At 39.0% G+C, this 13,197-nt stretch overlaps 2 protein-coding genes across 3 annotated transcripts; both read right to left on the bottom strand.

The window, feature by feature from the left end:
* Window positions 1-3,504: 3,504 nt before the first annotated feature.
* LOC115563927 (Protein phosphatase N at 58A) lies at window positions 3,505-5,022 on the bottom strand. 2 transcript variants are annotated; one of them, XM_030387652.2, is made up of 2 exons: window positions 3,808-5,022; window positions 3,505-3,711 (listed from the first exon to the last, which is right to left on the bottom strand). In XM_030387652.2, the coding sequence occupies exons 1-2, from the start codon at window positions 4,765-4,767 to the stop codon at window positions 3,691-3,693; spliced, it is 981 nt and encodes a 326-aa protein (XP_030243512.1). In that variant the 5' UTR covers window positions 4,768-5,022; the 3' UTR covers window positions 3,505-3,690. The 2 variants fall into 2 exon arrangements, with proteins under 2 accessions (XP_030243512.1, XP_089117560.1); XM_089261434.1 differs by having other exon boundaries at window positions 3,505-3,698; window positions 3,755-5,022.
* On the bottom strand, window positions 4,977-6,017 carry LOC108658293 (serine/threonine-protein phosphatase alpha-3 isoform). Its single transcript, XM_018110951.3, has one exon. The coding sequence runs from the start codon at window positions 6,000-6,002 to the stop codon at window positions 4,977-4,979; it is 1,026 nt and encodes a 341-aa protein (XP_017966440.2). The 5' UTR covers window positions 6,003-6,017.
* Between the last annotated feature and the right edge of the window lie 7,180 nt (window positions 6,018-13,197).

A 13,197-nucleotide genomic window follows, 5' to 3' on the forward strand; every position in this document is an offset into this window, starting at 1 on the left:
AGTGGACAAATTGCAGCCGAGCTGGGCGCCCGTTTTTGCCAAGTTACGCATTTATGTGCAGTCTATTGTGCCTGGCATTCGAACGTTACCTGAATTTCAATTTCTGCATTGTCCAGAGGCCGATGATGAGTTAAATCTTAAACTGCGTCAGTTTCCAGTTTCCATTTGCATTTTATTTCCACTGGTTGCGTTTGGCAATTTCTTCCAAACTTTTTGCTAGGTCGGCTTGGGTGGGACTCGGTTGGGCTGAGTTGCTATTCCTGGCTGGCAAATTTCACTTTTCAACTTTATTCGAGCACGAAATTGACGTGGCAGACGCACAAGGCTTTTGCCGTCTATTCCCTGGAGGCACTTTAAGCGGAGTTTTGCCCACCAAAAGAGTTTCGGCGCAAATGTTTCTATGTCTAGCCAGGCTGTAAACAAATAATATTAACTTTTGGCAGACACATGTACATGTGGATGGATGTGTGTAGATGTATTGGGAATAATTATAGATTTTTATATTATACTTTGAGGCATAGTAATGGAAATTTTTAATAACTGTAACTTCATATTGTGGTAAAAATATTTAAGACTGGCGTCTTTAAATTAAATTATATAATACATAAGTATATGTTGTCTTTCATTATTAAAATATGTTTTTAGATATGTATATAATAAATATATTATAATAAATTTTAAATTAATATTTTATTAAAATTTTTTGTATTATACTATACTACTATAATTATATTATATATTAAAGATTTGTATTTCTTTTTATGATAATAATTACATATTTTACGAATTTGTAACTAAAATTATATTACATTTTTTATGTACACATATTTTTTTTTTTATTTATTATTTTTTATAAAAATATAAATATTGACTTCAAGTATATATGCAAACCAGCTTCGGTCTTCAATTTCTTTCCTAAGATATTTTGAGACTGTTTCATAAATAAAGAATTTATACACGACAGTTGCCTGTAATGTTAGAACTGAAACAGATTTCGAGAGAAAACCAAACGAACTTATTTGAATGCTTAAGAATTGTTCGTCATTTGAGATTTATATGAGATTTGCCATACTCAAACCATCGTGGCGTGACATAATAGATCTGGGCACCTGCCACCTCCGTTGGTTGCTGCTGTAATCGCAATCGCAGCTGATAGCTGCATGCAGCTGTCACAACAAACCGCCCGTTAACCCGGCTGCTGTTGGCCAATTTATTTGGCCCCGTTGGCGGCTGGACACGGCCTGGAGCCACAAGTCGCCCGGCCAGTTGCTGACAGCGACAGGCCGCATATGAAATCTATTAGTTCAAACCAACTGCAATTGCTAACTGCCCAAATAGCCGAATGGACAACTGTGGAAACTCTGGGAACTCCTACTGCGTAGCCAGTTTCTGTTTTCGTTGCCTGTCCGCGCCACAGAGCAAACAAATTTAATAAAGCACTGCAGTGGCTGGCTGCCTAGGCTGGGCTGGGGTGGACTGGGCTGGGCAGGCAGCGAGTCGTGTGCTGTGAATTATGTGCAACAAATAAATTATATCCAGCTCTGTCATTTGATTAAAATGTTTAACTGCCAGCCGCCAATGGAAAATAAATTGCACTGATGTTGTACGCCGACGGGCCACAAGGCAGGCCAATCTGTTGCATGCAACATTGCAGGGAGCCAACATTTGTCGCCGAAGCGAAGCTGCTCTCAAATGGTATTAATAAAACTTGTTTAAATATTGATCGTAATTTGCCTAGCTCCATTAATGCCTCTGAAACTGTGGGCCAACTCTTCTGCAAAATCAAAACATGAAACTTGAGTTAGGGCAGCTGCATGACAAAAGCTGAATGCTGCAAAACTCTATGTATGGTACAACAATGCCAAAGACTGAATAATATGAATTCCTTGCTCAAGAAATAGAAACATAAAACACAAATAACACATAATAAGCATGATTCACTGAAATATAAATGCTCTTAGTTTAAATCTCTAGCAAATTTATGGCTGAAGCTAAATGCTCTGACACTGCCTGACAGAAGCTGAATGATATGACACTCAATGTGTGGTACATCTATGAAACTTGTGGGAATATTTATCAGAATTTGCTCGCCACATATTAGGTATAAACTTATCGATGTATGGTACATCAATGCCAAAGAGTGCATATTATGAAGCTAATGTGGGCGCTGACCTAAGTTACATAAAGAAAAAATCTATAAGTATAATCTGTCAACATATCAATCCATCAGTTTATCAACCAATCGATTTCGACGAGTAATACTCGATTTCGAGAATTCCTCGATGTAGTTATAACTATTCGATAACTATTTAACGAAATCTATGAAACATGTGGAAATATTGATAATATTTGCTTGAAACTTGACTTCGGGCAGCTGCATGACAAAAGCTGAATGCTACAAAACTCGATGTATGGTACATCAATGCCAAAGACTGAATAATATGAATTCCTTGCTCAAGAAATAGAAACATAATACACATAAATAACACATAATAAAAATGATTCACAGAAATATAAATGCTCTTAGTTTAAATCTCTAGCAAATTTATGGCTAAAGCTAAATGCCCTGACACTGCCTGACAGAAGCTGAATGATATGGCACTCAATGTATGGTACATCCACTAACCAGTGGTACATCTATGAAACTTGTGGATATATTCATCCAAATTTGCTCGCCACATATTAGGCATAAACTTATCGATGTAAGGTACATTAATGCCAAAGACTGCATATTATGAAGCTAGTGTAGGCCCTGACTTAAGTTACATAAAGAAGAAAACTATAAGTCTAATCTATCAACATATCAAGCCATTAGTTTATCAGCCAATCAATTTCGATGAGTAATACTCGATTTCGAGAATTCCTCGATATAGTTATAGCTATTCGATAACTATTTAACGAAATCTATGAAACATGTGGAAATATTGATAATTTGCTTGAAACTTGAGTTAAGGCAGCTGCATGACAAAAGCTGAATGCTACGAGACTCAATGTATGGTACCACTCGGCATTCTATGGTTAGTAATGGTACATCAATGCCAAAGACTAAATAATGTGAAGCCTGTGGGAAAATTTATTCTCAGTGCTGACGAAATAGAAAACATAATCATGATTCACAGAAATATAAATGCTCTTAATTTAGGTCTTCTATATGCGATTAGACTGCATGACAAAGCTGAATGATATGACACTCGACAGATGGTATAATTATAAAGCTTTCAGATCCCAATTATTAAATTGAAATGCAAAATAACGGGATGAGTTATCAATTTTTGCTCGATATCTGCGCTGTATACTAAATTAGTCGGATTATTTGCCAGAAAGGCAAACTTCAAACTTTTATAGTTTTGGATTTAATTTAATTATTATTATAATCAATATATATTACGACCTTGCCTCCGCTCCAGTGTTCAAATAAATTTTTAATTTATTCATAATAATTTATTATAATATTATTCATTATAATTTATTATAACATGCAAACAATGTAAAAACACAATAAAATTTTATTTCGAAATTACAGAAACAAGACAGTTGGATTTTATTGATCATTTTGAATTCTGCAAATCGATTCTTCTTGTTCACACTAAAGATATCACATCGTAAATATGAATTTATTACAACTAGTTATAATTCTGCTATACACCTTATACTTCTAAAAACCAATCAATTTTCCATGTCCATGATATGTTACAAGCCTAAAAGGCGTTCCTAAAGAGAAACATACAAAATAATTTGTAAAATGGTAGCTCACGTGAGAATATATCAATATCACAGTAATTTGAGCGAATCGCTCTATTTAGGTACCACTTTCCGTAGGCCAACTTTCTTGGACGGCTTGAGCACGAAGAACGAGCACATTAGCGACTCATCGACGGACATCATGGCGCCGGCATTATCGAATTCGCCGCAGTAGTTCGGGGCCGAGAAGATGGTGATTAGCTGGCGCTTGGCAAAGAACTCGTAGCCATCCTCGACGACCTGATGGGCGCGGCAGACCAGATCGAACTTGAAGCGATGCACAAACTTGCCCACCGTGTCCGCACCGAAGGTGACGCTCACGCCGCGATCATTGTCGCTCCAGCCCATGATCTTGGCATCCGGATCGGCCCAGAGCAGGTCGCAGAGCAGGCCCTTGTCGGGCACCTCGCAGGGGCGCTGCAGCTTCATGATTTGCGCCATGCTGTTCAGCTCGGGACTGAGGCCGCCGTGACAGCAGAAGATCTTGGTGTCCACAATGGCCGCCACCGGCATGCAGTTGTAGCAGTCGACAAAGGTGCGCCACAGCTTGATCGTGTAGCGCCGCTTGCACTCGTCGTAGAAGCCGTAGATGCGATTAATGCCGGCGCTCTCGTGATTTCCACGTAGCACAAAGAAGTTCTGCGGAAATTTCACCTTGTAGGCCAGCAGGAGGCACAGCGTCTCAATCGATTGCTTGCCACGATCAACGTAATCGCCCAGAAACAGATAGTTCGAGGCCGGCGGATAGCCGCCGTAGTCGAACATGCGCAGCAGGTCCGTAAACTGGCCATGCAAATCGCCGCAGATCTTCACCGGCGCCGAGAGCTCCAGCAACATGGGCTGCTGGAGAAAGACATCTCTGCAGCGCAGGCAAAGCGCCCGTATATCCGCCTCGGTGAGATGCAGCTGCTTAACGCGACGCACCTCGATAATTGTCAATATCATCTGATCAATGTTCGCCGAATCGAGCATGCCGGAGGTACGGGTCTGCTGGCCATTGTGTGGTGGTGTCACCGCGTGTGTCATTCCGAAATTCGCCTTCGATTCAGATACAATCGCAACTCCTTGAGCATACGAGATTTTGACTAGATAGCACAATTTGATCGATTGCAAACATATGAGATGAGTTCAGGAAATTCGCTTGTGTAATTGAAATGGTATGAAATGTGTGTTCGATGTGACAATTATTCCTGACAGATGCCGCACGGCATCTGAGCCGTTGGGATTTGATGTGCTCAGTTTATGATTAGGGCACTGCGCTCTTTCGGCTGAAGTCGGCGCTCCTTCGATGAACTCTTCTTGGATGGCCGCAGCACGTCAAACGTAATCACCAGATCCTTATCGACGCCCATTGAAGCTCCGGCATTATCGAACGTGCCGCAGTAATTGGGCGCCGAGAATATGGTGACCAGTTGACGCTTGGCAAAAAACTCATAGCCATCCTCGACGACCTGATGGGCCCGACAGATCAGGTCAAAGTCAAATTTGCGCAGGAACTTCTCAACCACATCGCGTCCGAAGAGAAAACTAACCCCACGATCGCTGGCCGTATAGCCGAAGTTCTGAATGTCCGGATCGCTCCACAAAAGATCACACATGAGACCCTCCTCCGGCACGTCGGTGGGGCGAGTCAGCGCATCAATGTCGTCCAACTTGACTAGGCTTTGACTCAAGCCGCCGTGACAACAGAAGATCCGATCCGATATAATCGCTGCCACCGGCATGCAGTTGTAGCAGTCGACAAACGTCTTCCACAGCTTGATCGTGTAGCGGCGCTTGCACTCGTCGAAGAATCCGTAGGCCCGATTTATCGCCTGCGACTCGTGGTTGCCGCGCAGCAGGAACATTTTACTGGGATAGATGAGCTTGAGGGCCAGCAAGAGCGTTATCGTTTCCACCGAGTTCTTGCCCCGATCCACGTAGTCGCCCAGAAAGAGATATGAGGCGTCTGGCGGATATCTGCAGTGCTCTAGCATTCTCAGCAGATCTGAGAACTGGCCATGTATATCCCCAACGACGCGCAACGGCGCCTTCACATGCAGCAGCATCGGCTCATCGAGGAACAACTGTCGCGTCGCGTGGCACAAGTTGGTGATATCCACTTCGAACACTGGCTGATGCAGCTGTTTGCTTGACCGGAACCCCTTCAGCTTCTTTATAATGTCGATGACACAGTTCCTCATATCCACTGAGAACGACGAGTCTCTGCGGGTGTCCGATAAGCCTTGAGCTGGCGCCCCCATCTTCAAGTCGCCTTTCATTTATTGTCTTTTCTTTTATTTTTTCAAGTTAATATTTGAAAGTCTAAACTGAGATCTGTCAAACTGAAACAAATTAAAATAATCCGATCTGAATGCAATTAGAAACATTTCAATTACTTGGCCTTAGAGCAATAATAGCAATAATATTAATAATAATTATATTCATTTAGAAACTCATTTATATATTAATTAAATTTCATGTATTAAATAAAATTAAATTTCGTTGAGTACTCTTTGAATTTGTGAAGAATTATATATTCTAGGATTTAAATTCATTTTGTATTTTTTTACTCGAGGAACAGTTAATTTAAACAAATCCCAAGATGTAACTCTACTCAAATCGAATAAAAAACTCAGAATGTTCTTAATATTTCATATACATATATATATATAATACAAAGGCAACTGCAGCGGGCCGACTTAATATATTTTCGCTTATCATATGATATGTTTTCTCTGAATTTCTTGCATATATTATTTTTATAATTACTTGCATCTTTTTTAAATTTAATTTTAATTTATAGTAAAGGTGTGCTGCCTTCCCATGCAAGTCAGCTTGATATATTGTGCTTGCCATCTTTTAATTTCCGTTTTCTCGCACCTCAAACGCGACAAGTTGTCAATGCCATTTGTGGCTGGGCAATGAATCCATGCATCCACACACTGGATGGCCCACACACACACACACACACGCACACACACACACATACTCACATATGTCATCAATGTGGCTGACAGTGCAGCATTTCATCATTTGCTGCAATTGCTGTAGTCGCAGCCGCAGCAAGTTTATTGTGAGAGGTGCGTACGTGCCTTTGTCGTTTATTAGTTTACGCTGGACACGGTCGGTGTCCAAAGGAAATTAAAATAATTCAAGCATTAAATTCAATTTCATTTTTGCAGCTGCACAAAATTACGACATGCGCAAACTCAAGAGATTATTTTATGAACGCGAATTGCTTTTTCTTGAAACTGAGAGAATTTATCTTATATACTTTTTGGATTCATGAGCAGAAGTGAGAACTCAGAATATGTGTGTGTGTGTGTGTGAAAAATATCTTCAATATAATAAGACGATTAGTTAAAAGAATAAGTGATTATTCCAAAGCTTGTGTGAATTATCTTGAGTAAATAGGCAAATCTAATAATCCTACAAAAAATTGTTGAACTTATACGAATCAAAAGGATTAGCTATTAAATTGCATTTAATGTATTTATTTTTATGTTATTGCATAAATTATCTGTACATTAAAATAAAATAAATACTATAAATATGTGTATTGTTGTTAGTGCTTAGAAAATTGTTTTAATAATATATTATTAAATATATAAAAATAAAAAATAAATAAAATACTCATATGCAACCTTGTACATCACTTGTATCAACTATGTGCATTCTCCACATGCAAATGCCAATTGCATAACATTCGCATACGAAAAAAAATATTTCTTTTCAAACAAACTTAAAATATGCTCGCTTACAACATTTTATATATTTTAATTTTTTTTATTCGCACATTTCTCTGTTCTTATTCGAAGCGCACATTCCACTGGCAATAGAAAACAATTTCAATTCCAACAATTTATGCCAGTTAAACAAATTTAATCCTCGTGCAGGCAAAAAAAAAAAAAAAGATGAAGCAGCTGGCACAAAACTAAATCCAGACAATTGAATTTGTTGCGGTGATGTTTTATATAGACTCGCAATACACCATATATGCATATATATATATACTAAAAACTATATATATACATATTATATATACATGTGTGTGTGTGTGTGGTATAAGGTACATATATATTTTTTAGCTCTGCTCGCTGTGTGGTATTATTTAAATTGAATTTGCAAATTAAGTTTATTGTGCTGCAGCGCACAGAAATTTATATTCTATGTGCGATTATTGTTTCGCCTCTTTTTACATTTTTTTTTTTTTGTTTTGTTTTTCGTATTTCTCCGACGTTTTTTAACGAAGGGCTTCGCTGGGCTTATGCTATATTTATTTATGGCCAGCGACTTGTTTTGCTGTGCCCGCTGCGCCCTGGCTGAGCCGCGTGTCAGGTCTAGGGATTGGATGGGCATATTCGTATTTTATTGTATTGACTGCGCTTCAATTGAAACAATTGAGCAATTGATTTGCATGCATAGAATTTGTAACTGGGATTTCCGTTCAATGATTTATGGCAACGCGTATTGCATTTCATTTGACTCCCTATAATAATTCACAATTGGCAAATACTCACTAAATAACAAGCAAAAAGGAAGTTTTCAAATTAGAGACAGCAGGGCTTAGAGTTAGCTTGAGCTGTGAGATTTACAATGTGTGAGAGATTTGGGAATGTGAGAAGACTTGAATGATTATTTTATTATTTAGCATAGAACAAGAAAAGGATAGATACCAAGTAAGCAATGAAAGAGGTGGAGAGATTACATAATTAAATAATTTAAATTAAACAAAGCCTACTTCTGTTTACGCTAATATAAACTAAGAATGTAATTTAATATGAACTTATTAATATTTAATTTAAAATGTAAATTTATTCTCTGCCATTCGTAGAGCTTGCTATTTAATCTACATTTTCTGGCGATATTTTCCATTTAGGTTCTAGTTAGTTTTAGCTCTAATAAATGCCAAACCTTTGCCAAAAAAAAAATGTTTAGCCCTAGCCCAGTTTTTCCGCACATTTATGTTAAAATGCAAGCTGTCGCCTATCTTTACATTTATTTATATTTTTTTTATTTTCTTTTCTTTTTTCAAATTGTCTATCTGGCAAACATCACGCATACGCACTGTCGTGCATTGCACCCAATTTACATTTACTTGGCAAATCGTTAACAATTTTTGCGCAGCGTCTAGTTGGCACCATTTGGTCAGCCAAACAAAAAGAAGACAACAGCAGAAAACGGGCATAGGCGACTGCACAATACCTGCTCACATAGCGAACCTCTGGCAATGAATGTGAGCTGACAAAGTGTGATAGTAAGAGCTAAAACTTTGCTGACATATGATAAACATTGTGGAGAATATATACTAAGAGGCAAGTCTTATTTATATATACCCATATATATATAAAAACTTCAGTTTCTATAAAAATCTAGCAAAAAGCTAATATACACTTATTTCCAGTCTAAGTAGAGTATACAGCATATTTATATATATTTCTATACGTATACAAATAAATTAAAAATCATATAAAAACGGACAACGCACTGCAGATCGCGTTTAGCTGGCGCCTAGGGACCGCAGTCGCCGTCTCGATGACGCCTATGGGCCAACAACCCGTTGGCCACGCATTTTCCCTGAAATTCATGTTGTTCGCTCGCACAATTCTTGACTGCACAAAACTAAATGGAGAGCTTGATGGGAGATAAATGTATTTAGGAAATGGACTGCATGACTGGCCGAAAGCAAAAAATTGTGCAAAGCTGGCGAAAATTGTACACGAAAAGCGGGAAAACGGAAAGCGGCCAACGGAAAATGTAGCACACATAAATGTAACATAAATAAAGCCAAGAAGTGTCAGCTCGCGCCCAATGTGTGTCAGCAGGCGCTTTAAAGAGTCAGCGAAACATTAGAGATTTCAATTGGAAAACTTTAAGTAATTTAACTTAAATAAGCAGTTTAAAAAAATAACTTGGAATTGCTAATTTAGCGCCGTGCACTGCCGTCACGTAAATCGCTTCAGTTGCAGGTGGTTACAGCTCCAGCTGTTGCCGCACTCGGCCCGTGGCGCGTGTCGCGTGGAACAGCTTGCAACATGAGCTTGCAACCGCCTACGCATGGCTACTCTAAGCTGAATATTAACCGTGGACCCGAGCCGACTGCACTTATCGTTTTAATTATCCCGCACGTAGTGCGCCGACAGCTGGCGAGGTGCGAGCTCAACTATTTGACCAGGGGCGGTGTAGGGGTCGGGGTCGGGATAGTACAGGTAATTAGCATCAAGTGCCAGCCGGTTAGTGCACATAAATTAATGAAATGCTAGACACGTGCGAGGCGGTCAGTGAAATGCATTTGCTAACCGAAAAGCTACTACCGACCCAAAGTGCATAATTTATGGAACGAAATGATAAATGAAATGGGCCAGCGATTACATGATAATGTGTGCAAAAGGAGGCAAATTAATGTAAACGCCTAGAACTAGGCAACAACTATGCGTCTAAGACGACAATTTATTGGGGCAAGTCAACTTTTGGCTACTACACAGTAGTACAAACAACCCTCCACTAAGCCGGTCAGCCGGTCAGCTGGTCAGCTGGTCAAGCGGTCAGCTACCCGTCCTCCTGCTCAGCATTGGGCTAAACGATGCTGACATGGACGGCAGGCACTTGGACATTGACGGTTGCCAATTTTCTGTTGATTACACGACAACAGTGTTGCGTTGTGTGCACTAGCCACCCTTGCTGAGCGGGTGTGTGAGTGGGTGGTGGTGTCATCAATGGGTGGCGCCGTGACAAGGGTCAAACGAAAGTTTTACGAGCACCCACCAGCATTTAAACTACACCCCAAATGCTGCTGCTGCTGTTGTTGTTGTTGGGTTTTACTTTATTTATTTTAAGTTTAATTCGTTTGGTAGCTAAAAAGGAAATTGGTTTAAGTGGAACAGACGAGCGGGAAATCAGCAAAATAGATTTATCTAGTGAAAGTTTATCACCTGCCGGGCTAAAAAGTGTGAAACGTTCATGAAAGTTGCTCCAACTGCGACTGACACTTTCAAAATTGGGCTTAGATGGAAGTAGAGACAGAGACAGAAATAGACAGAGAGACTTTGATTTCATACAATGATAGAAGTGAGTAGACTTTAAGCTCAAGCATGAGCGATAAAGGGCTAGAGGCACTACACTTCATATTTATTGAAATCGACTTCAGTGCACAGCAACAGTTAAAGCATAACAAGTTAAGGGCAAAGAGTGAAACCGTGCCATTAAATCTGTGCCCAGGCAGAAGCCCCATTATAAATCTTCAGATATCTGACAAACTATGCTCTATGCAGTCCGTCTGCCACTCCGGCTGACCCAATGCCCACAAATTGTTCCGTTACGGGCAGCATTTGCTGCTGGCAAAATCATACATACATCAATTTGGCAGCATTCGTCAGCAGCAGCCACAAAAATACCACGTACTGTGTGAGAGGGCGGGGGGCGGGGTGCGGGGGGGAAGACAGCAAAACGTTGCACAGTTGCTGTGACAACAAATGCCGCAACTGATGTGAATGCGGCTGTTGCAGCTTCAACTCCGGCGCGCGATATTTTGAACGACGCACTCGCTCTTGGGCTGACTGTCAGACATGGCAAGGAATTTGAAAGTGATGTCTGCCAGACCGAAATTGTCAAAACAATTAATCATTGATGAAGAAAATGTACGTGTACGTGCGGCAGACGAGAGCAGAGTTGCCCTCTGCCAAGCAACTAGACCCGCCCCCTCCCCCCGTTCCCCTTCGCCCAACTCAACCACAATCGCTGCCTGACTGCATTTTGCATATTTGCACCAAATGTCATTAGTTAGCTCGTCTGGCGACATTTGTCCATTTATCTTATGCCATTTACTCAACCGGGCATTGCACTCGATGCTCTAATTCATTTTGCATTAACCAAATGCCACATAATTGTTTTAACTAGCCCGATTGAAACCCAAGAAGTTGCAAGTTGAAATTTTAATTGCATTCCGATTGCCCCAGAAATGTTGCCCCGAGAGAAATAACATTGTTATCCTAACTGAGATAATCAATTGCCAATCGCCTTCTGGGGACTGGGCCTTATTGAGGTCAAAGGCAGTTAAATAATATGCATTGCATTGATTATTTTAATTGGCTTCATTAGACTGAGCATCTGCATTGTTTATTTGAACTGAAATTGGCCAGCGCCTAAGACATTTCAGCAAATTTGCATTTCTCAAATGACGACACAATGGGTCAAATCAATGTTGAATTTAATAATTATTTGGCAAGTGGAGCAATTAAAGAGAACAACTATAAATAAGTCAAGGCAGTACTTGCAAGTCTTTAATTAAATGCGTACATGAACAATTACAAATTTATAGTATTTTCTAATCTTATATATTTATTTGTCTGCACATAAATACTCGCCTCAAATATACTATGTATGTTTACAGCTGTGATAAAAATAAAATGACAGTGTTCACTCAAAAAGGATTAGAAGTGATATCATTTTCAGGCGTTTTTGGTATTTTTAGTATTTTTGAAATTTTTGGTATTTTTTTGGTATTTTTTGTATTTTTTTGTATTTTTCGGAATTTTTTCGCCTTACTCGCCTTAATATTTAAGGCGATGTATGTATAAAAATGTGATCAAAATAAAATGACAGTGTTCACTCAAAAAGGATTAGAAGTCATATAACTTTTTGGTATTTTTTAAGTATTTTTCCGGTATTTTTCGGTATTTTTGTATTTTTCTGGTACTTTCTCGCCTTACTTGCCTTACATATACGATGCATGTATAAAAATGTGATAGAAAAACAGTGTTCACTCAAAAAGTATTAGAAAAGTTATATTTTTCGATATGCTTGGTATTTTTGGTCTTTTGGTATTTTTTCGGTATTTTGTTTTAAATTAAATACAAAAATTATTTGCACTCTACAAAGACTAACAGCTAATTATTCTGTGTAGGAAACATATCAGGCTTTATAAATAAATAGATTTTGGAATGAATCTCAGACCTATACATACATATATACATATTGAGTCCGATGGCTAAAATCGAGGCTAAAAGTGGTGATATTTTATATTTGACTGCCGTATATATTTTAATACATTTCAAACCATCTTTTTCCTTCTAAGCTTCATTTATTCACTCTATTTTATATTTAAATTACTTTTCACAAACACTTTATTGAGTAACAGCAGACTTTTTCTAAACATCTCAGAGCTCGCAGCAGAGCAGAAGAAAAATGGAAGATAAATTCGGCTTTTTAAAGTTTGCCCAGCAATTCTGCTTATCAAATCTCTGTTCCAATTAGCCACGCGACTTTCGAGCCGTTTGACAGCCAATTCGCTGTCCCAAGACCCCCAAGCGTTACACATTTAGCCACTTTAAGCGCTTGTTGACGACCATAAAAATCGAAATTCACAGTAACTGAAAAAGAAAACGAGCTGAAAGAAAAGAAAAGAAAAAAAGAACTAGAGAACCAAATCAATTTGAACAGAAAAAGCGCAGCACTCGAGTTCTTCGAGTGGAAAAT

The sequence above is a fragment of the Drosophila navojoa genome, chromosome 5, assembly GCF_054131105.1.
Source record: "Drosophila navojoa isolate 15081-1374.11 chromosome 5, UAZ_NAV_1.0, whole genome shotgun sequence".
Classification (NCBI taxonomy): Eukaryota; Metazoa; Arthropoda; class Insecta; order Diptera; family Drosophilidae; genus Drosophila; species Drosophila navojoa.

Bases quoted from the DNA above. Each gene is read 5' to 3' on its own strand.
- LOC108658293 (XM_018110951.3), bottom strand. From the start codon at position 6,002: ATGAAAGGCGACTTGAAGATGGGGGCGCCAGCTCAAGGCTTATCGGAC.
- LOC115563927 (XM_030387652.2), bottom strand. From the start codon at position 4,767: ATGACACACGCGGTGACACCACCACACAATGGCCAGCAGACCCGTACC. The intron at 3,712-3,807 runs GTACCTAAATAG...GTTTCTCTTTAG, and splicing joins AAGTTGGCCTACGGAAAGTG to GAACGCCTTTTAGGCTTGTA.